The following is a 26,691-nucleotide window of genomic DNA, read 5'->3' as shown; positions in this document are numbered from 1 at the left end:
ACATGATGATGGTGGTTTAAACAAGTAACTGTTGATATTTATTGAGTATGATTTTATGTCAGTTACTCTGCTAAGTACATTTTTACATCCTCACTACCTACCTGATAACCAGGCAGGTACCATTACTTCCTCTATTTTAAGAGATACAGAGAAGTTAAAAGGTAGAATTAAGATGGCCGGGCATGGTGGCTCACGCCTGTAATTCCAACACTTTGGGAGGCCAAGGCGGGCGGATCACGAGGTCAGGAAATCGAGACCATGCTGGCTAACACGGTGAAACCCCGTCTCTACTAAAAATACAAAAAAGTTAGCCAGGTGTGGTGGCAGGCAACTGTAGTCCCAGCTACTGGGGAGGCTGAGGCAGGAGAATGGCGTGAACCTGCCAGACGAAGCTTGCAGTGAGCTGAGATCGTACCACTGCACTCCAGCCTGGATGACAGAGCAAGACCCTGTCACACACACACACACACAAGGTAGAATTAAGATTTGAACCCAGGAAGTCTGACACTAGTACTGATAAGGCTTATGTTTTAGGTTTGGGCAAGGGATGAATGGTGGTACTCGTCACTGAAAATAGGAAAATATAAGAGATGGCAGAAGTTTGGGGAATGAGAGGGAGGTGATGAGTTCATTTTATATGTTAGGTTAGAGTGAAGATCTCTATCCAAGAGGTACTTAATTATATGTGTCTGAAGATAAGGAATGATCTGGAGTTAAATTTGTGAACTGTGAGCATACAGATGATAATTCAATCTGTAGGCATGAACATTATTCATGAAGAATGTGGAGAGCTTGGGGAAGAAACAGATAAACCCAAAAATGCAAAGAGAACTGAGAAGGAGCAGTCAGAGAGGTAGGAGGAAAAGCAGAATAGTATATTTTAGGATGTTTTCGGAGTTTCATGAAAGTAGGGACTATATCAATCTGTTCACTCTTACCCATGTGAGGCCTAGCCCCATCACACACACACACAAATTAATATATGTTGAATAAATGCATAAATAAGTGATCAACAATATTAGTTGCTATAGACAGGAGAAGGAAGGGGTAAAAAGTGTCTACAGGATTTAGCAACATGGAGGTATTTGATGTTATTGCTGAGAAATCAGTAGAGATACGAAGGCAAAAGTCATACTACAGATGTTTGAGGATGGATTAGAAGTGAGGAAATAAAAACAGGAATTGCAGATAATCCTAAGAAAGTATGACCAAAGAAAGAAGAGATGGTATCTGAGGAAAAGAGCAGCAAGGATTTTTTCTTTCTTGAGGCAGGGTGTTGCACTGTTGCCCAAGCTGGAGTGCAGTGGTACCATTACAACTCACTGCAGCCTCGACCTCCCAGGCTCAAGCAGTCCTCCCACCTAGCCTCCCAAGTAGCTGCGACTACAGGCGTGCGTCACTACGCCTAGCTAATTTTTTTTTTCTTTTTTGTAGAGGGGTGGGGAGGTCCTGCCATGTTGCGCAGGCTGGTCTGGAACTCCTGGGCTCAAGTGATCCTCCTGCCTTGGCCTCCCCAAATGCTGGGATTATAGGTGTGAGCCACCAAACTCAGCCAATTTTTTAAAGTTTAGTTCTATACTCGTATATTTTCTCTACACTAACACTCTAGCATACCATGGGTTTAATTATGTTTCTTACATATATGGCTCCAAAATCTCTATCTCTAGCCTAGACCTATTCCCCAAATTTCATCACCAAATCGATAACTATACTGCTGGGTAATTCTGTATTTATGGCCCACCAAAGTTAAATCATAAGGAGATGGAGGAGGTTAGAAAAACCTGGTTACAGAGTTGGACACAGCGGTTTACACCTATGATCCCAGCACTTCGGTAGGTTGAGGTGGGAGGATCACTTGAGCCCAAGAGTTTGAGGCTGTAGTGAGCCATGATCATGCCACTGCACTCCAGCCTGGGTGACAGAGTGAAACCATCTCTAAAAAAAGAAAGAGAAAGAGAGACAGGGGGAGACAGGGGGAGAAAGAGAGCGGGGACGGGGAGAGAGAGAGAGAGAGAGAGAAACCTGGTTCAAGGTACAACTCCTAGCAGATAGACATAGATTTCGTAAAGATGTCATTAGAAAAATCTTTAAGAGGCTGGCCATGGTGGCTCATGCCTGTGATCACAGCACTTTGGGAGGCCAAGGCAGGTAGATCACCTGAGGTCAGGACTTTGAACCCAGTCTGGCCAACATGGTGAAAACTTGACTCTACTAAAAATACAAAAATGAGCCAGGCATGGTGACACATGCCTGTAGTCTCAGGTACTAGGGAGGCTGAGGCAGGAGAATCACTTGAACCTGAGAGGAGGAGGTTGCAGTGACCTGAGATTGTGCCGCTACACTCCAGCCTGGGCGATAAAGCGAGCCTCCATCTCGGGGAAAAAAAAAAAAAAGAAAAAGAAAAAGAAAAAAGAAAACTTTTTAAGAGCTTTGATTCATACCTCTCTGCTGTTCAAAAACTTTCAACTTCTCATTGCCTAACATGTTTGAAAGCTATTCTTCCCCCAGTTTCCTCTATCTGTGTGCTCCTTTCTTTGCTTTTCTCATCAATAAAATGGAGGAAGATAGTAACCATAATATTGAACAATGAAATAAATTACATGTAAGGCACTTAGAACTATGGCAGGCACATAGCATGGACTATGGAACTATTTCCTATAATTGTGACTATTTTAATAAATTGCACTGAGCTGCACAAACCAGAAATCTAGGGGTCATTCCTGATTTCCCTTTCCTTCAACTGCCACATCCAATCCATCTCCAGTTGTCAATTCTACCTTTAAAACCTCAAAGCCGTGGCTGGGCACTGTGGCTCACGCCTGTAATCCCAGCACTTTGGAGGCCGAGGCGGATGGATCACAAGGTCAGGAGTTCGTAACCTGCCTGGCCAAGATGGTGAAACCCCATCTCTACTAAAATTAGCTGGGCATTGTGGCAGGTGCCTGTAATCTCAGCTACTGGGGAGGCTGAGGTACAGAATTGCTTGAACCCGGAAGGCGGAGGTTGCAGTGACCTGAGGTTGCGCCACTGCACTCCAGCCTGGGCAACACAGCAAGACTCTGTCTCAAAAAAAACAAAAACAAAAACAAAAACAAAAACAAACAAACAAACAAAAAACAAGTAACAAAAAAATCTCAAAGCCATCCAACTCCCTCTATTCAATCTCATGAATCCAAGCCACCATCACCTTTTGCCTGGACTATTAGAAGCCTATAAGTCTTCTCTCTACCATTGTCCACATAGTGGCCAGGTTGTTTAACTTTTTTGGATGTATAACATACATTTAAAAACGTGCATATCTAGCCTGATGCGGTGGCTCACACCCACAATCCCAGCACTTTGGAAGGCAGAGGCAGGGGGATCACTTGAGGCCAGGAGTTTGAGACCAGCCTGGCCAACATGGCAAAACTCTGTCTCTACTAAAAATACAAAATTTAGCTGGGCTTGATGGCACATGCATGTAGTCCCAGCTACTCGGGGGGTGTGAGGTGGGAGAATCACTTGAACCCGCGAGGCGGAGGTTGCGTGAGCCGAGATTGCACCCCTGCACTCCAGCCTCGGCTACAAAGGGAGACTCTATCTCAAGAAAACACAACAAAAACAAAAATGTGCATATATCATAAATGTAAAGCTTGATGTAAATATTGCACACCCACAAAACCATCAGAGACATCTTTAAAAAATATAAACCTGGCCAGGCACAGTGGCTCACACCTGTAATCCCAGCACTTTGGGAGGCCAAGGCGGGTGGATCACAAGGCCAGGAGTTCGAGACCAGCCTGGCCAACATGATGAAACCCCGTCTCTACTGAAAATACAAAAATTGTAAACCCGGGAGGCGGAGCTTGCAGTGAGCCGAGATCCGGCCACTGCACTCCAGCCTGGGCGACAGAGCGAGACTCCGTCTCAACAACAACAAAAAAACAAAAACAAAAACAAAAAAAACAAAAATTAGCTGGGCGTGGTGGTAGGTGCCTGTAATTCCAGCTACGTGGGAGGCTGAGGCAGGAGAATCGCTTGAACCCGGGAGGCGGAGGCTGCAGTGAGCCATCACACCATCGCATTCCAGCCTGGGCAACAAGAGCAAAACTCCGTTTCAAAAAAAAAAAAAAAAAAAATATATATATATATATGTATATATATACACACACACACTATACACACACCTGATCTCATCTCTGGTGTGTGAATCCTTGATTGGCTTGCTTCCCATTGCACTTGGACTAAAATCCAGGGTCGTTCCCATGGCCTGTGAGTCCCTGCATGGTTTGACCTGTCTACCTCTCTAACATCATTTTATGCCTTTCAGTCACTGCTCATTTCCTCATCATTTCACATTTCGCTAGCTATAATAGCCCTCAAACACACCAAGCTCTTTCCCACCTTAAGGTCTTCACAATATTGTTCCTTCTGCCTAATATTCTTTTCCCCAACTCTTCATATGGCCGGCTCCTCATAATTCAGGTTTGTTATGTCCTCAGAAGGACATTCCGATCATCCAGTCTAAAAGAGTTGGGCCTCCCAGACCTCTTATTCGACTTGCAATTTTTTTTTTTTTTGATACAGAGTCTTGCTCTGTTCCCCAGGCTGGAGTGCAGTGGTGTGATCTCAGGTCACTGCAACCTCCGCCTCCTGGGTTCAAGCGATTCTCCTGCCTCAGCCTCGAGTAGCTGGAATAACAAGCATCCGCCACCACTGCACCACTACTCCAAGCTAATTTTTGTATTTTTAGAGATGGTTTCGCCATGTTGGCTAGGCTGGTCTCAAACTCCTGACTTCAAATGATCCACCTGTCTCAGCCTCCCAAAGTGCTGGGATTACAGGTACGAGTCACTGTACCTGGCCCTACCTTTCCTTTTTCTTTTTTCTTTTCTTTTTTTTGGAGACAGAGTCTCGTTCTGTCACCCAGGCTGAAGTGCAATGGCGCAATCTCGGCTCACCACAACCTCCGCTTCCTGGGTTCAAGATTCTCCTGCCTCAGCCTCCCGAGTAGCTGGGATTACAGGCATGTGCCACTACGCCCGGCTAATTTTTTGTATTTCTAGTAGAGACGGGGTTTCTCCATGTTGGTGAGGCTGGTCACGAATTCGACCTCAGGTGATCCACCCGCCTCGGCCTCCCAAAGTGCTGGGATTATAGGCGTGAGCCACCGTGCCCGGTCTCCTTTTTCTTATGCCATTCATTTAGTTAACTTCTGGAGTACTTCCATGGGACTATCAATCAAGACATCTTGCCTTCCCCTGGCTAAGAGTAAAAGAGAGGGTGGAGAGTGAACTTGAACCAAGAGGTCAGTCGAAATTTGTATCATGAGCACAGACACAAACAGAAATTAGTGGAATCTCGTTCATTGCCAACAATGTTGCCTGGATAAGTACTTCTAATTCCTGTTAGGCAGTCCCAATAGTATTGTTACTTTCTTATTCTTTAGGGCTGGCTTTACCTATTTTTGTGAGGTATTCCATACACTTCTATAAATTCCGTTTTAGTTTAAATTAGCCTGTTTGTTTCTTTTGCTTGTAACCAAAAATCCCTAAGTGATAAAAATGTTTAATTTCCTGCTTTAGTTGATGCTACTTCTCAACTTTGTATTTTTGCTATTCACTTAAGAAAAGCTTGCACATAACAGTTACTATTAAACAAGCACCTAATATGTATCCAGGTGCTTTATATCGATAAACTATGTCCAGTCTTAAAACTCTGCAAGGTAAAAATCATGTATCAAGGCCGGGCGCGGTGGCTCAAGCCTGTAATCCCAGCACTTTGGGAGGCCGAGACGGGCGGATCACGAGGTCAGGAGATCGAGACCATCCTGGCTAACACGGTGAAACCCCGTCTCTACTAAAAAATACAAAAAACTAGCCGGGCGAGGTGGCGGGCGCCTGTAGTCCCAGCTACTCGGGAGGCTGAGGCAGGAGAATGGCGTAAACCCGGGAGGCGGAGCTTGCAGTGAGCCGAGATCGCGCCACTGCACTCCAGCCTGGGTGACAGAGCCAGACTCCGTCTCAAAAAAAAAAAAAAAAAAAAAAAAAAAAAAAAAAAAAAAAAAAAAAAATCATGTATCAATATGATGGATTTTGGTAGAGTAAAAAACACTTTTTATAACTATAATTAAGGACAATTTGCAAGACTTTCTCTCCTATTGGAATAACTAAATCCAAACCTTGTTTTTGAGGGTTCTCATTATGCAAACCAATTATTTTTATAACATAAGGGCCTCTAGGGCAGTAAACAATACTTTCTATTCCCAGTTATTTAGCCCAGAGGTGGCACTTCCCAGAGGAAGGGAGGAGAGGTGGAACTCTCATAAGCCTGTGTCAGCCAACTCCAGCGAGACAAAGCTGTACATAATGTAAAAGTACTTTACAAACCTTAAGGTAAATCACATTCGTTTTGGCATAAAAACGGCATGAAGGGAACCTTTCTGTCAAGTGTTCCCAGTGCATGCTAGTTACAATTCATAAAGCTCCCTGTTTTAGCACTGTATTCACATCGCTGGTGGTGACATATCCAACTGTGTTCAAGGACGGAGACCATTTTCTTCCAGTATAGCAAGAGCATGGAGTTATGCTTGAATATAGCCAAAACCTGGAAGACGTTAAACTACCAGCTTGGATGAAAATTAACCGTCTCAAGTACTGAGGAACAAGCATGAACCTTTCTCAATCCAATCATCCTTCCTTATAATTGGCGGCAATAAATCTAAGGCTCCTATCTCCTGCTTTGTCGCTTTAAATCCTTTCTGGAAGGCGAAGACATATAAATTAACCACCATCCCTGCCGCGCGTGTACAGCAAGGTCCTTTCCACCTCCAGATTCCCTTCCTCCCTCCGCCCCTAGCTCCATCGCCTGCAGGAGGAACACAGGGCTCAGCAACTGGCCCGAGCTCTGGCTCCCGGCGCCAGACGTCTGCGCGGTGCCCCAAACAGCTTGTCAAAAGGACCTCGCAGAGAGAGGTTCAGAGCTGTAGCTTTCAAACAGCGAGGCTACCATGCAGACCCAGCTACGAAAACTAAAGCAAACCAGCTGAATATTCATAGCCAAAACCAGACCGCAAGACCCCTCTTCTATTTCAGCGGGGCGGGAGCGGAAGTTCGGGTGGGTCATAGTTCTCTAGTTCCGGTTTCCGGGCCGCAGTCGGGACTAGAGTGCCTCTCTTCCGCCAGGCGTCCCTGAGGTCTCGGTGGTTTCTATTTCCGGGTGCGGCTTCTGTCATAAAGCGGAGACCTCCCTTCAAACGTGGCGTCGTGGGTTCTTTGCGCCTCGCGTGGGGTCAGCGAGCAAGGACGGGCGCGGGCGGCGATACTCAAAGCCAACAGCTGGAGCTAGCCTTCATGTCCCGGGCTTACAGTGACACGACTGAATCCTTAAGAGTCGGCTGGCTTTTGAGCTCTCACGATTGGAGAGGAGGGGGTTTTCTGGTTCGCAGCTCGACAGGATCGCGTCCCCCACAGTCACGCTCTGCCCTGAGGTGCAGCATTTGACAAGTTACCCCCTCGCACATACCACTTCCACCCAGATCCGAGTTAACTTTGTTATTAACCTTCTTGAGACTCCCCTCCGCCTCCAGAACAGGTCTTTTTTCCCCAGTTCATTTTTCCCCTTAAGATTGAGTTTCGAGTTTCAGATATTATGCAGAAAGTTTACCTTTAAGACTGAGCACGCATCTGATACCCTTCCTCCCGAAAAAGTTCATGCTCACGAGAGAGTTTGTGGGAAAAGTGAAAGCCAGTACACACAGGAAGCTATGGCTGAGCACGGGGCTCACATCACAACTGCTTCTGTAGCTGATGACCAGCCATCCATCTTTGAGGTGGTAGCACAGGACAGTTTAATGACAGCAGTGAGACCCGCTCTTCAGCATGTGGTCAAGGTAAGGTATTAATTCTTGGAAAGGTTTTAGGGACAACTGGGTAAAAACCAACGAATAATTTGTGCTTATTTGGTAGCCTAGCGTTTGAAATAGCCAATTTGCAAATAACTCGTATCCCATGACTTAAGAGTTATTGAGTCTGTGTTATGTGTAGAGACCTGTAGTGAATACCCAGCATTTCAGGGTCCAAAAGTGACTTAAGACAAAATGTGTAGACTTTAGAGGAAAAGGGGGAATGTAAATAGAAGGTGTAGAACTTGTGTAATGGAATGAATTTTACTTACTGCTTTATTTTGCTTTAGGTTCTTGCAGAATCAAATCCCACCCACTATGGCTTCTTGTGGAGGTGGTTTGATGAAATCTTTACTCTGCTAGATCTTCTGGTCCAGCAGCATTACCTGTCTAGAACCAGTGCCTCATTTTCTGAAAACTTTTATGGCTTAAAGAGAATTGTAATGGGGGACACTCACAAGTCTCAGAGACTGGCTAGCGCTGGTCTCCCAAAGAAGCAGCTTTGGAAATCAATTATGGTCCTGGTTCTTCTTCCCTATCTGAAAGTGAAGCTGGAGAAGCTGGTTTCTAGCCTGAGAGAAGAGGATGAATATTCTATTCATCCCCCTTCTTCCCGCTGGAAACGATTTTACAGAGCCTTCCTGGCAGCCTACCCATTTGTGAATATGGCCTGGGAAGGATGGTTTCTTGTACAACAACTTCGATACATCCTAGGAAAAGTTCAGCATCACTCACCACTGCTGAGGCTGGCTGGAGTTCGGCTAGGTCGACTGACAGTTCAGGATATACAAGCTCTGGAGCACAAACCAGCTAAGGCCAGCATGATGCAGCAGCCAGCCAGGAGGTAAGGCCTTAACATTTCCAAAAGATCTTTAGTTAGTAAATTCTAAAATCTTATCCCAGTTTTGTGAAATTCACCTGTTAACTTTGTGGTATTGCATAAAGTCACAGAAAAGCTATTCCTTGTGTCCATAAAATAAGGACTGTCATCCTGGTAACCTTTATCATACTAGGTATACTTTAGTGCATACTTGCTATGTCCCAGGTTCTGTGCTAGGTGCTTTCTTTACATACATTATCTTAATCCTCAACACAACCCAATGAAGTAAATGTATTAGCTCACAGTTGAGGAAACTAAACCCAAGCAGTTAAGTACCTTGCCAAGGTCATGTAGCTACATAGCTAGAAGGTGGCAGAGCTGGGATTCAAGCCAAATCAATACAATTCTAAAGACTGTGCTCTGTGAGCCACTGCACCCTGCCTAAGACTGTGCTCTTAATCATATTGTTGTTGTGCTCCTTCTAGTTCATATTTATGTTCTCCTACAAGTTCAAATATATACATTCCTCAATACTGCTAAGTTTTTTGTTAAGTGAATTTTTTTTTTCTGGATCACTATCTTCCACTAAAAAAAGGGAGGAGATTTATATAATCAAATTCTCTACTGATTTCTCTTTCAAAACACAAAACCAAACCCTAATCATTTGTTACTAAAAACAAAGCTTAGCTCCTATGCCCCTAAAATACTGTAAGTTAGAAAGAATAATTTAGAATAGATCCTTAAGGAGATAGTCTACCAACCATTCAGTCCCAGTGATTCTGATGAAAAATGTAAGAACTGCATTTATGTTAGTCACTTTGTAATTATACCTAAATAAAGTTTCTCTCTTTGCCTCCTTGTTCTTTTCTCCCAACAGTGTTAGTGAGAAGATAAAGTCAGCTCTGAAGAAAGCTGTGGGGGGTGTTGCCTTATCCCTGTCTACTGGCCTTTCTGTGGGTGTATTCTTCTTGCAGTTCCTTGACTGGTGGTACTCATCTGAAAATCAAGAAACCATCAAGTCATTGACTGCCCTGCCTACTCCACCACCACCTGTACACCTAGACTATAACTCTGATTCTCCCCTCTTACCCAAAATGAAGACTGTGTGCCCACTGTGTCGTAAAACCCGGGTGAATGATACTGTTCTTGCCACCTCTGGCTATGTGTTTTGTTACCGCTGTGTGTTTCATTATGTGAGGAGTCACCAAGCTTGTCCCATCACAGGTTATCCAACAGAAGTACAACATCTGATTAAACTCTACTCCCCCGAGAACTGAAAAGGAATTGTGTCTTATCCTCACAACAAAAATATTGCGCTATAATGCCACAGAGCTGGTTTCAGTATGGTACTGAGTTGACACTTCTCAGCCTCAATTCATAACTATATGAACTTTAAATGACTATATGGATTTCTTTAAAAGGATATGGCCATTTGATCCTAACCTTTTAGCCTGCTCTCCAGAACCCTACTTACAGTTGACCAAACTGCTTAAAGTAGAAGAATCAGGACTGGCAGGGGATATGAGGGCCAGTGTAGAGATTAAACAGAATAATGAGTACACAAGTTTTTGTCTATCCCTTTCCTTAAAATATAAGAAGTACAGAAGCTCTTGGGAAAAATAGACTACATAAAAAATAAAGTGAACAGTGAGTTGTTAGCAAGCCTTTTTAGAAAAGAAAGCATTTACTTGCCTGTCTGTAAGGTGGAAATTTCATCAGTTTGTAAACGATAAGAAATGTAGACCTGCTCTTGATAGAAATGCTTAGAAACACTTTAGGGGGGGAAAAAAGCTCCTTCCATATACTGTGACCCATTTGTTAAGTGACATCTATAGTTTATCAGCTTTTAAGGATAAAAAAGGACATCTTAAAAGTTGGATATTTAGGATATTTAAGGATATTCCTGTATGAGCTCTCCATATCTTTCTTGAGAAACTGGTTAAAAAAGGAATAGGGGTTGAGTGTTACAAAGAGACTAGTCTGAAGATTCCTGTATAAAAGCAAAGCTAACAAGCAATGAAGATGTGAAGCAAAATACTAATCTAATTGTGTAAAGAAAGGATATTTTAATAAGTTCTTTCTGCTTGCTGCTAAGAGTTTGCTAAACTGTCATGAATTATTCTGGTTATTACTAAAGTTTCTATGAAACACTTAAGTAGATTTTAAGAATAAATGTTTCTGGAAAAGAACTTCCATGTTGTTATGATTTTGTAGAAATGTAAAGATTACTTGAGGTGTTTAAAATAATTTTTCATTCAGACTACTGTTGACTTTTTGAGGTGTTTTTATATTGACGTTTTGCCAATTCAGTTGTTGGAACAAAAATCCTCTGCTCCAACAATAATTCAGCCTCATGCGAAATACCTTGCATCAACTTAAGAAACACTTAAGTTGCCTATGTAGAAGCATTTATGCCATTGGATTGGCAGGCTGGTGAAAACATGGTTTAAAAAAAAAATCATCACTAGAAGAGGAAGGATGAAAATGATTTTTGAGAGCCTCTGCTAACATAGGTGTTTTCCAATACTTTAACTCATTTTACCAATTCAAAGCACATTCTCTGATAGCACAGAGGTGATAAAGCTAAAACTTTAAATAGAATATCCCATGGATTTTAACATTAAGGCATTTATGATATTAGCTGAGACAATAAAAAAAATGTAAACTTTTATATGCCATAAGAAAAGTGTAATGGATTTTAAAATTCTCTTTAAACCTCAAAATTTTTACTAAAGCAAATATCATGGTTAAGTAAACATTTTTTATTTTTTATTTTTTTTACTGAGACAGAGTCTCACTCTGTTGCCACGGCTTGAGTGCAGTGGCGTGATCTCAGCTCACTGCACCCTCCACCTCCTGGTTTCAAACAATTCTCTCACCTCAGTCTCCCAAGTAGCTGTGATTACAGGTGTGCGCCACCACACCCGGATGATTTTTGTATTTTTAGTAGAGGCAGGGTTTTGCCATGTTGGCCCGGCTGGTGTTGAACTCCTGACCTCAAGTGATCCGCCCGCCTTGGCCTCCCAAAGTGCTGGGATTACAGGCATGAGCCACCGTGCCCAGCCAATTAAATGTTTTAAATACAGTAATAAGTGAATAATAGAATTGAGCCAGATTCAAGATTGAAATGATGTAGTCCTCCGTGAAGAATTCAAAGCAAGATTTTTCATCTCAACCTAAGAAGGAAAACATGAGTATCAGTAATTCAAACGAACATAAAAGAAACACCTTAAACATGATAAAACCAGTGTCCAAACAGGATATAACACACCTGTGTGGAAAAACCACAACCAGAATCAGCTCAGAGAGAAGATTAAGAGATCATACCCTGGTCAAAGCCAACACTGAAGCAATGGCAATACCAGGTCAGACTACTTCACTCATCATCGCATCGCTGCATTTCATCTTGTATTACCTAAGAGCAACCCACTGCCCTAGTTTCACATCCAAGAAAACACAGGCTTACCTATGAGAAAAATAAAGCCTTCTATTCAGGTAAGTTTCAACCATGGGTTTCTAATTAATATTTCTTTTCTTTTTTTTTTTTTTTAAAAGACAGGGTCTTACTCTGTCACCCAGGCTGGAGTGCAACGGCCTGATCATGGCTCATTGCAGTCTCAACCTCCCCAGGCTCAGGTGATCATCCCACCTTAGCCTCCCAAGTAGCTGGGCCTACAGTCACAGGCCACCACACGTGGCTAATTTTTGTACTTTTTGTAGAGACAGGGTTTTACCATGTTGGCCAGGCTGTTCTCAAACTCCTGGACTCAAGCAATCCACCCTCTTCAGCCTTCCAAAGTGCTTGGATTACAGGCGTAAGCCACCATGCCTGACTTGTTTTCAATTAATATTTATTTTTATTTTTTATTTTGAGACAAGGTTTCACTCTGTCAACCAGGCTGGAGTGCAGTGGTGTGATCATGGCTCACTGTAGTCTCAAACTCCTGGGCTCAGGCGATCCTCCCAGGTGGCTAGGATTACAGGTGCACGTCACCACCCCTGGCAAAGTCTTTTTCAATTTTTTGTAGAGACAGGGTCTTGGTATGTTTCCCAGGCTGTTTTCAAACTCCTGGCTTCAAGTGATCCTCCCACCTTGGCCTCCCAAAACCCTGGGATCACAGGCTTGAGCCTATAAGCCTACCCTTAGCCTAGTTCAAAAGCAAAAGCTTTAGAAAATATATTTTCTTTTCTTTTTTTAAAATTTATGTCCTTTTTGTAGAGACAGGATCTTGCCCTGTCACCTAACCTGGAGTGCAGTGGCATGATCATGGCTCACTGTGGCCTCAAACTGCTTGGGCTCATGCTATCCTCCCACCCCAGCCTTCTGAGTAGCTGACATCTTAGGTGAGCACCACCACACCCAGGTAATTAAAAAAAAAATGTTTGTAGAGACAGGGTCTTGCTATGTTGCCCAGGCTGGTCTCAAACTGCTGGGCTTAAGTGATCCTCCCTCTTTGGCCTTCCAAAATGCTAGATTACAGGTGTAAGCCACTGTACCTGGCCTAGAAAAGATTTTTTTTTTTTTTTTTGAGACGGAGTCTCACTGTTTCCCAGGCTGGAGTGCAGTGGCACAATCTTGGCTCACTGCAGCCTCTGCCTCCTGGGCTCAAGCAATTCTCCTGCCTCAGCCTCCCAAATAGCAGGGACTACAGGCATGTGCCACTACGCCCAGCTAATTTTTGTATTTTTAGTAGAGACAGGGTTTCACCATGTTGGCCAGGCTGGTCTTGAACTCCTGACCTCAAGTGATCTGCCAGCCTTGGCCTCCCAAAGTGCTGGAATTACAGGCATGAGCCACTACACCCGGCCTAGAAAAGATTTTCTACTAAATTTCTTTATAAATTCCAGTTCATTTAATATGCAATTTGATTTATAATTCTTCTGCCAACAAAGATTAAAATTACAGTCATAAAAGTTTTTAAACCAGAATCTTCTTTTTTTTTGTTTTTCCTGAGACAGAGTCTCACTCTGTCGCCCAGACTGAAGTGCAATGGCCCGATCTCGGCTCACTGCAAGCTCCACCTCCCGGGTTCACGCCATTCTCCTGCCTCAGCCTCCTGAGTAGCTGGGACTACTGGCACCCACCATCATGCCCGGCTAATTTTTTTTGTAATTTTAGTGGAGACGGGGTTTCACTGTGTTAGCCAGGATGGTCTCGATCTCCTGACCTCGTGATCCGCCCGCCTCGACCTCCCAAAGTGCTGGGATTACAGGCGTGAGCCACCGCGCCCGGCTAAACCAGAATCTTCTATCTGAGGAGTCGAAGAACCCAGAGAGGCTATGATTTGCCAAAGATCCATAGGAGATTAACTGCAGAGCTAGAAAGAGAACTTGAGGTATGATTACCAGATTTATAGTTTTTCAGTAACAACTAAATAAAAGGTTCAATTTCATTTCTCTTTAGGGTCCTACCTTTAGATTTACTAATGAGGAAGGACATGGAAGATAAAGAAAGCAAGGTGAAGCATGGGTAATTCACAATCTGAAAAATCAATTTGTGAATGAAAAAGCTGACCTCCACTCCACTCCACTCCACTCTCCACTCCACTCCCTCACTCTGTCGCCCAGGCTAGAGTGCAGTGGTGCAATCTTGGCTCACTGCAACCTCTGCCTCCTGGGTTCAAGTGATTCTCCTGCCTCAGCCTCCCGAGTAGCTGAGACTGCAGGTGAGCACCACCATGCCTAGCTAATTTTTGTATTTTTTAAGTAGAGATGGGCTTTCACCCTATTGGCCAGGCTGGTCTTGAACTCCTGACCTCGTGATCTGCCTGCCTCAGCCTCCCAAAGTGCTGGAATTATGAGCGTGAGCCACCACGCCCGGCCTCTTTATTTTATTTTTTGAGACAGATTCTCACTTTGTCACCCAGGCTGGAATGCAGTGGTGCTATCTCAGCTCACTTTTGCCTCTGCCTCCCGGGTTCAAGCAGTCCTACTTCAGCCTCCCAGGTAGCTGGGATTACAGGCATGCACAACCAGGCCTAACTAATTTTTGTATTTTCAGTAGAAACGGGGTTTTGCCATGTTGGCCAGGCTGGTCTTGAACTCCTCACCTCAAGTGATCTGCCCACCTCAGCATCCCAAAGTGCTGGGATTACAAGCGTGAGCCACCCCACCTGGCCTCTCCAGACTTTCAAAATGATATTGTCAGTATCTAAAAATCTTGGGGCCACCATATACTGCCTTCAGCCGTCTCTCAACATCCATAGACTGATATTCCCTAGTTAAAACTGACAGCTGTTGGTCTGTGTTCACCATTCAGCAACTAAGCTCCATAAAGAGGAAAAACTAGGTTGGGCACAGTGGTTCGCACCTGTAATCCCAGCACTTTGGGAGGCTGAGGCAGGCAGGTCACCTGAGGCCAGGAGTTCCAGACCAGCCTGTTCAATGTGGCGAAACCCCATCTCTATTAAAAATACAAAAATTAGCTGGGCATGGTGGTGGACGCCTGTAATCTCAGCTACTTGGGAGGCTGAGGCACAAGAATCACTTGAACCAGGGAGGCAGAGGTTGCACTGAGTCGAGACTGTACCACTGCATTCCAGCCTGGGCGATAGACTGAATCTCTGTCTCAAAAGAGGGAAAGTAACTTACGAAGTGCCTGTTACACAAGGGTTATGCTTGACCTTTTAACTTATCATCTACAGGTGAAATGAGTACACATTAGAAATAAGAGACCGGGCGCGGTGGCTCATGCCTGTAATCCCAGCACTTTGGGAGGCCAAGGCGGGTGAATCACCTGAGGTTAGGAGTTCGAGACCAGCCTGGCCAACATGGTGAAATCTGTCTCTACTAAAAGTACAAAAGTTAGCAGGTGCATGTAATGCCAGCTACTCAGGAGGCAGGACAATAGCTTGAACCTGGGAGGCGGAGGTTGCAGTGAGCTGAGATTGCACCACTGCACTCCAGCCTGGGCGACAAGAGCGAGACCCTGTCTCAAAAAAAAAAAAAAAAAGAAAGAAATAAGAAAACAGAGGCTGAGAGAGCTTAATAATTTAAATAAATCTGCCAGAAATAATGAAACTTGTGAGCAAAGTCAAGCTCTGAACCAATGAGTGCTTGACTCTAAAACCCACGTTCCTTTTGGCAGACAATACTGCTATCTCAATGGGCCTCCTGCCTCCAGTTTCTCTCCCATCCAATGTACTTTGAATCTTACAAACATACTAACCGTTATATATGGAGGTATGATTAAGTCATTACTCACTACTCACAAGCATTCAATTGCTCCCCATAGTCTAGGAAATAAAGTCCCACGACTTTGTTTAGCAATCAAGATGTTTCAAAACAGACCCAAATTTATCCTTAAATACACCATAAATAAAGCAAACATGTCTTTTGTTTGTTTGTTTTTCTGAGATAGAGTCTCGCTCTGTCACCCAGGCTGGAGTGCAGTGGTGCAATCTTGGTTCACTGCAACCTCCGCCTCCTGGGTTCAAGCGATTCTCCTGCCTCAGCTTCCAAAGTAGCTGGGATAACAGGCATAAGCCACCATGCCCAACTAATTTTTGTATTTTTAGTAGAGACGGGGTTTTGCCATGTTGGCCAGGCTGGTCTTACCTGACCTCAAGTGATCCACCTGCCTTGGCCTCCCAGGTGCTGGGATTACAGGCATGAGCCACCGCACCTGGCCTTCAAACATATCTTACAGTCTAATCAACCCAGATTTTCCTTAGTCCTCATATTGGCTCTATTTGACCTTATGCCCTCCATCTGCAAAGTCTTTTCCCCTCTGTAGAAATCCTTTCTATACTTCAAAATCCTATCCCTGCAGTTTGCAACCCTCCAAAATGCCATCTTTTGCATGAAGCCTTTTTTCATCAATCCAACAGGAGGTACCTGTCCTCCTTCTGAATTATGAAAGCACGTTAATATCTGTTTTCTGGTACCTATTTCACTTTGTATTTTAAGATCCAGACAGCCAGCCTACCATGTAATTCAAGATCTTTACAAGTCTAATCCCTCCCTATCTGCTCCATGGTCAGCTGGGCAAACCTCCCATGTGCTCCAGCCACATGATGGCAGGTACGCCTTCCTAGTTCCTGGAGTGCCTTCTCCACCCCTTTCGATGGGGAGAAAACCTAAGTATACTTTTTTTTTTTTTTTTAAGATTTTTAACATTTATTTGGATTCTTAGTTTGTGGGAAAAGAATAAGATAGTCACATCTAGATTGTTACATAGTTCAAGCTTTTTAAGGGGGATATTTAAACATAGAGTATATAACTTTAAAATGCTGTATAGTTACCATAAAATAACAGCAACGAGAAACTAGCACTGTTCTACCTGTCTTCTCCCCACAACCCAGGTGTGGGGAGATTTGCCTTATCACTCAAAAAACGAGTGAAGAGTAATCATCCCAAGTTTAGGTTGAAGGGGGTGAGATGACAGCCAGAGATTAAAAGCTCACATATCCATAAGCAAGGTCCCAGTCAGGCATCTGGAACCGCAAAGGGACGGCTCTGTGCTGGCTGAGTAAAAGGCGCTTTCGTGGAGGGATAAATACCCACCCTAAGTATACTTTTTAAACTTCACTCAAGACCGGGCGCGGTGGCTTTCGCCTGTGATCCCAGCACTTTGGGAGGCCGAGACGGGTGGATCACGAGGTCAGGAGTTCAAGACCAGCCTGGCCAACATGGTGAAACCCCATCTCTACTAAAGATACAAAAATTAGCCGGGCATGGTGGTGTGCGCCTGTAATCCCAGCTACTTGGAAGGCTGAGGCAGAGAACTGCTTGAACCTGGGAGGCGGAGGTTGCAGTGAGCCGAGATCGCGCCACTGCACTCCAACCTGGGAGACAGAGCGAGACTCCCGTCTCAAAAAAACAAAACAAAAATAAGCTTTACTCAAATATCACTTTCCGTTAAATGTCCCTAATTACTTCAATCATCCCCCCTTCTCTCACAGCACTTTCTTCAACCACAGCACGCATCACAGGCCAACTACTCACCAGTTCACGTTTTCCGCCCTCACTCCCACTTGCCCAATCACAGAGTTCCTAAAGAACCAGGACTATGTTCTACTGGCCTTTGTAGCCACTGCACTCGGAATGGTGCCTAGTACACAGGAATGAGCGACTGTTCCTACTAAACCCTAAGCTCCTAGATTATAAAAGCATGAACACGTTATAAATCCGACTTACCTCCAACATTTCACGTAGGTAAAGACCATACCTCAAGCACCTCCAAGCCCTCATTCTCCCAGCCTCTACCTCATGGCGCTCTGCACAGCCATCTGCGCACAACCAGTGCTTACACACAGGAGGCCCTCAAAATAATACTAAAAATCTAAGGTCCAAATCTCACGAACTCCCGGGAAGACAGAGTAAGGCCAGAGCCAAGGCTTGAACCAAACACCCAGGCAGGGGTCTGCACCCCGCTTTTTTAACTCGTAAAACTCCTACGACCTGGACTGTCTCAGGAAGCCTGTTCTGGCCTGAGGAGGATGAAGGTAGCCAAGCTCTCCAGATTTCAGTCCCAGGTCAAACATGTTTCCCGCGTCCCTCGCCTCTGCTTCTCCGCCCGGCTCTGGTCTTACAGCCTAGCGTGGCTCTCGCCGAACAACCAATCCCACGGCGGACATCGGGTCACGTGGGCGACCCTGAGGCGTGGCTGGTGCGAGGAGCAGCCAATCGAAGGTCGAGGCGAACGTCAGGGGTGGAGCGAAAGCGATGGCGGACGCATCTTTTTCGTCGTCTCTTTGCGTCGCTATTTCTACCCTGAGAGTTAAGCCAATCGCTTTCCAAGTTCTGAGCAATTCTCTCCCGCCCCCTCCACAATTCTCCGCCCTCGGCAGTCGGGGCCACTGTTAGGCAGAGTGATTTCGCCAGTACCCTATTTCGTAACTGGGAATGAGCATCTGAGGCAGGATTATAGTAGTGTGTGTGTGCCCTGGGATTGCGGGAAGAAATGGTTTTGGGTTTTTTGTTTTGTTTTGTTTTGTTTTGAGACAGGGTCTCACTCGAGTCGCCCAGGCTGGAGTGCAGTGGCGCGATCTCCTCTCACTGTCACCTCCGCCTCCCAGGCTCAAGCGATTCTCCTACTTCAGCCCTACGAGTAGCTTGGATTACAGACAGGCGTCACCACTCCCGGCTAGTTTTCTTTCTTTTTTTTTTTCCGAGATGGAGTTTCTCTCTGTCGCCCAGGCTGCAGTGTAGTGGCACGATCTCGGCTCACTGCAACCTCCCTCTCACAGGTTCAAGCGATTCTCGTGCCTCAGCCTCCCAAGTAGCTGGGATTACAGGCACCCACCATCATGCCCGGCTAATTTTTGTACTTTTGTAGAGACAGAGTTTCACCGTGTTGGCCAGGCTGGTCTTGAACTCCTGACCTCAGGTGATCCGCCCGCCTCGGCCTCCCAAAATTCTGGGATTACAGGCGTGAGCCACCGCGCCCGGCATCAACTGTATTTAGATTGGTGGGGGGCAGAGAGTGAAAGCAGAGAAAGCTATTGCAATGGTCCAAGTGAGAGCTAATAGGAGCTTAAATTAGACCGGCAGTGGAAATAGAGGAGTGGCATATGAAAGGCGAATGAGGATTGTGATGAATGTTAGATAGGGATGGGTAGAAGGACACGAAGAAATAAAATGGAGAGTCTTCAGTACCAGACCGACTCTAGGCCTCTTTCGTTCGTTAAGGATTGGAGAGATTAGACAGTGAAGACAATGTGCCTTTGCGTGTGCTATTTCTTCTACCTGGCTTATCTTTCTCCCATTTATCTCCCTTTCTCTCAACCTGTTGCCTTCTTTCTTTTTTTTTGAAATGAAAGGTCTCACATATTTTTTACTGAACCCAGCCAACCAACGCGTTCATAACAGATTCAGAGAGTAAAAATATATTCCCAATAAAAATATTCAACTCCCCAGATAGTGGTGACATTTTCAGCTTGATATGGTAATGTGATTGTGACCGTCAGACAGCATAAATATATGTGCCATTTCATGTGCAATTCCTTATAGACCCAGCTTGGTTCTTCTCCAATGTCTCCTTTTGGAGTTTTACCTGATTTTATTATCGATTTTCATCCAAATCCACTGGAGAATGGGACGATTTTGCTTTTTTTTTTTTTTTTTTTGCCAGGAATCACTTAATCCTGAAAGTCTTGTGAGAAGACATGGCAAGAAGCAGAGTCAAGCACACACCATGATGGCAGAGAAAGGAAGAGAGGGGCCAACCTGTTGCTTTCTTACTTACAGGTTCCAGCCCACAAATCATCTCATTTAGGAAATCTTTTCTGATGCTCACTCATAGTTATTGTCACTCCTAGAACACCTAGAGAACACTGCTCATACATTGCAAACTCTCCAGAGTGGCACTGGGGTGTAGTGGTCATGTATGTGGACTATTTTGGCAAGTAACTTGAATTCTTTGTTCTTCAGTATCACTATTTGTAAAAAGGAGGATAATAATAACATCTACCTGACAGAACTGTTACAAGATCAATGACAACAATGCCTAATACATAGAGTGCTCAATGTTATCGTATATGTTGTACTGTCATGAGTTGCTTAGTACATGGTTTCCCTCTTTAGGTTGTGAATGATCTCAGCTCAGCTTACTGCAACCTCCGCCTCCTGGGCTCAAGCGATTCTCCTTGCTCAGCCTCCCAAATAGCTGGGATTACAGCGTGCACTACCACACTACCACACCGGGCTGATTCTTACATTTTTAGTAGAGATGGGGTTTCGCCATGTTGGCCAGGCTGGTCTCGAACTCTTGACCTCAAGTGATCCACCCACCCACCTTGGCCTCCCAAAGTGCTGGGATTACAGTCGTGAGCCACCGAGCCCAGCTGGGATGTGTGTCTTATTCTTCCAGCTAATGCTAAGGCTATGTGGCAGGATGAGAGTAATTGGGCTTTGGATTCAGATAGATCAGTGTTCAACTCTCAGCTCTGCTACTTACGAGATGTGTAACTTTGAGCTTTACCGCAATGAACTCAGTTTTTTTCATTTATGTAATGTGAAATAATGCATGTCTTGCAAGTTATTCTGAGGATTATATTTGAGAATGAAAGTTGCATATTTGGCTCAAGGAAGGCAAGCTTTTATTTTGATGGGTAGCCCTAAATTGTAGCACCATGTTTAGAACATTGTAAGTGCTCAACAATTGGTTATCATTATTATTATTTGAGACAGAGTCTTGCTGTGTCACCCAGACTAGAATGCAGTGGTGCAATCTCGGCTCACTGCAACCTCCGCCTCCTGGGTTCAAGCAATTCTCATGCCTCAGCCTCCCAAGTAGCTGGGATTACAAGCGCGTGCCACCATGCCCCGCTAATGTTTGTATTTTTAGTAGAGATGAGATTTCACCATGTTGGTTAGGCTGGTCTTGAACTCCTGACCTCAAGTGATCTGCCTGCCTTGGCCTCCCAAAGTGTGGGATTACAGGCGTGAGCCACTGTGCTAAGCCAACAATTGATTATTGAATGAAAATGACAGTACATGCCGGGCACCATATGCTGCAAAGAGCACATGACAATACACATTTACTCTTTATGTATATCATCTCACTTCATTCTGACAAATATTCTGTGGAGGAGGCTCTGTTATTATTTCCAGTTTACACAGAAGAAATCAGAGGCTTAGGTTAGTTTAACAAAGTTCTCATAGCTAGAATGTGGCAGAGCTGGGATTTGAACACCTTAGGCGCCCCAAAATAGCTGATTGAATGAAAGAATGAATGAAAGTGAGGAAACTTACACGGAGTCAGGTAGTGGCATAATGGAGCCCTTGGTCACTATTCTATTTATACTCTTTGGATCATCTCTATGAAAGAACTGAGGTGAGATGGAGGCACCTGCGGGTAAAGAGACCAACTTTTCCCCTTTAGTTGCTATTTGACAGTTTATGTCTGATGAACATGCAGGCTTGTGTCTGGTGAACATAAGTACAACTGTTGATAAACAGAAATGCTTAGTGAATAAACACATCTTAAATAAATTTGGGGTTCTTGTTCTTAGCAATCATCAATAGCATGGCCAGATGAATTTTCCTGAGACAGGAAAAAGCATGATCTAAGTTACTAATTTCAAATTGCTTTGTATCAGGAACATTTGCTTGGGAGCTATCAAAGCCAAGATGTGAAGTCCTCCCTGGCCTGACAACCTAACTATTCATAACCAAGGGACTTGACTAAGGAACTTTGAAGAAGGAAAAGAAGTTCCCATTGCTCATTTTCCACGTTATTCCCTGCTTCTCCTGATTTGATCCCCAGTACTACCCTGCAGAAGAACAAGGAGAAAACAGTAATCTAGTTCCTAGTTCTCCTGACCAAATGATGTTATTCCTCTTGACTGGGAAGAAAATGGGGAGATACTTATAAGACTTCTGATTTTGAAGGCTTTCAAGCAATCCAGGATCCCAGACTTGAAAGAGTGGAAGAATACAAGTCTTTGAATTAGACAGACCTAGTTTTGAATCTTCACTCTTCCACTCACTGGCCATATAGTCTCAGTTTTTGTGTGATGTGTAGTGCTCCCAGCATTGTCTCTTGCATCTGGTAAGCATATTTTCAGTAAATGGTGGTCATTTTTAGCCTTTGAAATGTAAATAATATCAGAGGGATTTCAATATGAAAGTGAGGCTAAGAATTAAGGTAAACAGGAGAATTAAAAGTGAGACTGGATTCAGAAGTGACACGAATGAAAAATGAGTTAAAGTCAAAGCTGAGAGCAGGCCTTTGGAGGTTTTTATGTTGCTGTGCGAATTATACATCATAGTACCCATTCTGACTCCTCTCCTGGAAACTCCATTTAGCCAAACATGTACAAGGAGTGATGCCAGCAGAGCAGAACTTTGTAGGGCAGTGGCCTCAGCTAACGACGATGACAAAAATAGGGATGTCCAGAGACTTATTTAAGGATGTCATTTCATCATAAACGAATTGAAGTAGAGACACAGAGTAGTTTGCTGGTTTGATTTAGAGGGAGAGAGGTATATTAGTATTCTGTGGCTGCTGTAACAAATCACCACAAATTTGGTGGCTTAAGACAACAGAAACGAGGCTGGGCGCGGTGGCTCACGCCTGTAATCCCAGCACTTTGGGAGGCCGAGGTGGGCAGATCATGAGGTTAGGAGATCGAGACCATCCTGGCTGACACGGTGAAACCCCATCTCTACTAAAAATACAAAAAATTAGCCAGGCGCGATGGCGGGCGCCTGGAGTCCCAGCTACTTGGGAGGCTGAGGCAGGAGAATGGCCTGAACCCGAGAGGCGGAGCTCACAGTGAGCCGAGATCACACCACTGCAGTCCAGCCTGGGCGAAAGAGTGAGACTCCATCTCAAAACAAAACAAAACAAAACAAAAAAAACAACAGAAACGTATTGTTTTATGAAAGCTTATTTTAGGTTCAGGAGTACATGTGTAGGTTTATTATACGGGTAAACTCACATCACGGGGGTTTGTTGTACAGATAATTTAATTACCCAGGTATTAAGCCTACTACCCAATAGTTATTTCTTCTGCTCCTCTCCCTCCTCCCGCCCTCCAACCTCAGGTAGGTCCCAGTATCTGTTGTTCCCCTCTTTGTGTCTATGTGTTCTCATCATCGAGCTCCCAGTTTTAAGTGAGAACATACAGTATTTGGTTTTCTGTTCCTGTATTAGTTTGCTAAGGATAATGGCCTCTAGCTCCATTCATTTGGTTATTTTTGTTGTTTTTGTTTTTGCTTTTGTTTTTTGAACAGCTAGAAGTTCAACATCAGTTTCACTGAGTTGAAATTAAAGTGTTGGCATGGGCCAGGCATGGTGGCTCACACCTGTAATCCCAGGACGTTGGGAGGCTGAGGCAGGCAGATCACATGAGGTCAGGAGTTCGAGACCATCCTGGGCAACATGGCGAAACCCTGCTTCTATTAAACTTACATAAATTAGCCAGGCATGGTGGTGCGCACCTGTAATCCCAGCTACTCTGGAGGCTGAGGTGGGAGAATTGCTTGAACCCAGGAGGCAGAGGTTGCAGTAAGCCGAGATCACGCCACTGCACTCCAGCCTGAGCAACAGAGCAAGACTCTGTCAAAAAAAAAAAAAAAAAAGAAAAGAAAAGAAAAATAAAATAAAATAAAATAAAGTGTTGCCATGGACCTGCTGGAAGAGGGGATACTCTTCCAGCTTCTGGTAGCTGCTGGCGTTCCTTTACTTATAGCTGCATCACTCCAGTCTCTGCTTCTATGATCACATTGCCTCCTCCCCTTTTGTGTGTATCAAAGCTTGACCCAGTTTAGCCACCATCCTCAAATGAGATAACTAACTGCCTCCCATCTGTTGTTGTTTTTTTTCTTTTTTTGAGATGGAGTCTTGCTCTGTCTCGTAGGCTGGAGGCTGGAGTGCAGTGGCGCAATCCCAGCTCACTGCAACCTCCGCCTCCCAGGTTCAAGTGATTCTCCTACCTCAGCCTCCTGAGTAGCTGGGATTACAGGCGCCGGCCACCATGCCCGGCTAATTTTTGTATTTTTAGTAGAGACGGGGTTTCACCATGTTGGCCAGGCTGGTCTTGAACTCCTGACCTCGTGATCCACCTGCCTTGGCCTCCCAAAATGCTGGGATTACAAGCATGAGCCACTGTGCCCAGCATCTGTTTTTTTCTTTTTTTGTTTTGTTTTGTTTGTTTGTTTGTTTTTGAGACAGAGTCTTGCTCTGTTGCCCAGGCTGGAATGCAGTGGCACGATCTCAGCTCATTGCAACCTCTGCCTCCCGGATTCAAGCAATTCTCCTGTCCCAGCCTCCCCAGTAGCTGGAATTACAGGCGCCCACCACCATGCCCAGCTAATTTTTGTATTTCTAGTAGAGACGGGGTTTCACCGTGTCGGCCAGGCTGGTCTTGAACTCCTGACCTCAGGTGATCTTCCTGCCTCGGCCTCCCAAAATGCTGGGATTACAGGCATGAGCCACTGCCCCCAGCATCTGTTGGGTTTTCTTTTTCTTTCTTTCTTTTTTCTTTCTTTGTTTCTTTTCTTTTCTTTTTTTGAGTTGAAGTCTTGCTCTGTTGCCCAGGCTGGAATACAGTGGCACGATGTCGGCTCACTGTAACCTCTGTCTCCCAGGTTCAAGCAGTTCTCCTGTCTCAGCCTCTCCAGTAGCTGGGATTACAGGCACACAACACCATGCCAGGCTAATTTTTGTATTTTTAGTAGAGACAGGGTTTCACCATATTGGTCAGGCTGGTCTTGAACTCCTGACCTCAGGTGATCCACCCACCTTGGCCCCACAAAGTGCTGGGATTATCGGTGTGAGCCACCACGCCCAGCCCATCTGTTGGTTTTTACCATTTGTTTTTTAATTATGAAAAACAATTTATACTCATTATGAACCATTAAAAATACAGATCAGTTAAAGATAATGAAGGGAAGAAAAATAAATGGAAAAATTACCTTTAATCCTCCTATCCAGGGATAGCCAGCTCCTAATCTATGAGGATTTTTCTAGGCTGGGTCTTGTGTTTAACAAAGATGAAAAGTAGGAAAAAGAATAAAATTAAATAGAATAGAACAAACCATTTAGAAGGTAATTTAATAGGTTAATATTGCCCACAATGAGTATGTACAGGACAGCTTAATTGAAAATAAAAATAGAGCTTTGCACACAAAATTTTCCAGGGCTGAAGGTACTTGTATGATATGTGGAAATGAAGCTCAGTCTCTTAGAAGTGCTAAGTTTAACTTTTGCCTTTCACCCTTGCATTTTCTCATTACGACCTCATTCACTCCCTGAGGTCAGACCCTGGCCTGCTAATCTGCCCTGTCACAGGCTCTTCATGAGTCCTTATCAGCCTTCCTCAGTATGTCAGTGTTATGAAGAAGTGGGGAGTCTGCTCCTCCCAGGCTAATATCGAAGGGCAAAAGGGGCTGTGACAGAGGCAAACATTCAGACTACAGCCAGATGTGAAACTGAAGCAGCGAGAGGAAACACAAGAACATAGGTAAAAAAGAAAAAAAAAAAAAAAAGAAAAAAAAATTCTTTTTTTTCCCCATTTATCTAATTTTAGGTGCAGTCTACGTCTAAGGGCATGAGGGATTAGTAAAATGTATTTAAGGGAAAATTTGTGAAGGAAAATGAGTAAAAAAATTCTGGGAAGGCCGGGTATGGTGGCCCATCCCTGTAATCCCAGCACTTTGGGAGGCTCAGGTGGGTGGATCACCCGAGGTCAACAGTTCGAGACCAGCCTGGCCAACGTGGTGAAACCCCATCTCTACTAAAAATACAAAAATTTATCGAGAGTGGTGGCTCTTGCCTGTAGTCCCAGCTACTCTGGAGGTTGAGGCAGGAGAATCGCTTGAACCTGAGGGGCGGAGAGATCGTGCCACGGTACTCCAGCATGGGCACAGAGCCAAACTCTGTCTCAAAAAAAGAAAAAAAAAATTCTGGGAAATGTGGAAAGGATGTTCATCTGAAGCTAGAACCTCAGTAAATGTTGTATTTATCATAATTGTTATCAGTATTCAAATAACATTGATGAGACTTAGGAGTCACGAGACCATAGGGTCTGCTAGTTCAAAATCAATTAGATTTGTTTTGTGGGTCCCATCAGTGGAAGTTATGGGGAGACAAACTGCAGCTTAAAGTGAGGAGACCATTTCTAACACAGATGTCAGAGAACAGGAGAGACTAGAGGGACTATTTGATAGGTAGTGAGTTGCTCATCGCTGGAGGTTTGCATAGCAACTTGTTGGGAGTTGGGAATATTATAGAGGAGATTTTAGAATCCGATAGATTGTTGGACCGGAGGCTCTTTAAAGTCCTTTCTAATACTTCTGTGATTCTATGATATAAATAGAATGTTATGGGAAATTTCCCTAAGGAGCCATAAAAGACTACATTTACATGTACCTATAGAAGAGGCTCACATTCTAAAAACAATTCCCCAGGTCGACTCTGGTTTTCCTGAAGGAAGTGAGAAGGCAACCAAGAACAAACTGATGTCAGAGGAGTGCACATTTCTTGCCGGATGCCTGCTTTCTTCCTCTTGGTGAGTACGTACAACACCACAGGGCCCCT

General features: G+C 44.3%; 1 protein-coding gene, 1 long non-coding RNA gene and 1 other non-coding gene across 3 annotated transcripts; 1 reads left to right on the top strand and 2 right to left on the bottom strand.

Annotated features, from left to right (window-relative positions):
- The first annotated feature begins 7,211 nt into the window (after positions 1-7,211).
- On the top strand, positions 7,212-10,891 carry PEX12 (peroxisomal biogenesis factor 12). The gene is given in 4 exon segments (XM_015119089.3): positions 7,212-7,413; positions 7,416-7,870; positions 8,173-8,726; positions 9,580-10,891. Coding segments are annotated over 4 exon segments (1,491 nt in total). The 5' UTR covers positions 7,212-7,331; the 3' UTR covers positions 9,980-10,891.
- A 552-nt stretch (positions 10,892-11,443) lies between these two features.
- LOC106993965 (uncharacterized) lies at positions 11,444-18,240 on the bottom strand. Its single transcript, XR_001440336.3, has 2 exons — positions 17,841-18,240; positions 11,444-11,878 (listed from the first exon to the last, which is right to left on the bottom strand). It is a non-coding gene; the product is annotated as an uncharacterized LOC106993965 (long non-coding RNA).
- Positions 12,000-12,094, bottom strand: LOC114673300 (Z30 small nucleolar RNA). Its single transcript, XR_003724020.1, has one exon. It is a non-coding gene; the product is annotated as a Z30 small nucleolar RNA (small nucleolar RNA).
- Positions 18,241-26,691: the final 8,451 nt, after the last annotated feature.

Source organism: Macaca mulatta, chromosome 16, assembly GCF_049350105.2.
Source record: "Macaca mulatta isolate MMU2019108-1 chromosome 16, T2T-MMU8v2.0, whole genome shotgun sequence".
In the NCBI taxonomy this organism is placed as follows: Eukaryota; Metazoa; Chordata; class Mammalia; order Primates; family Cercopithecidae; genus Macaca; species Macaca mulatta.
Note: the sequence above shows the minus strand (reverse complement) of the source record. Positions and strands in the feature narration are given on the sequence as shown.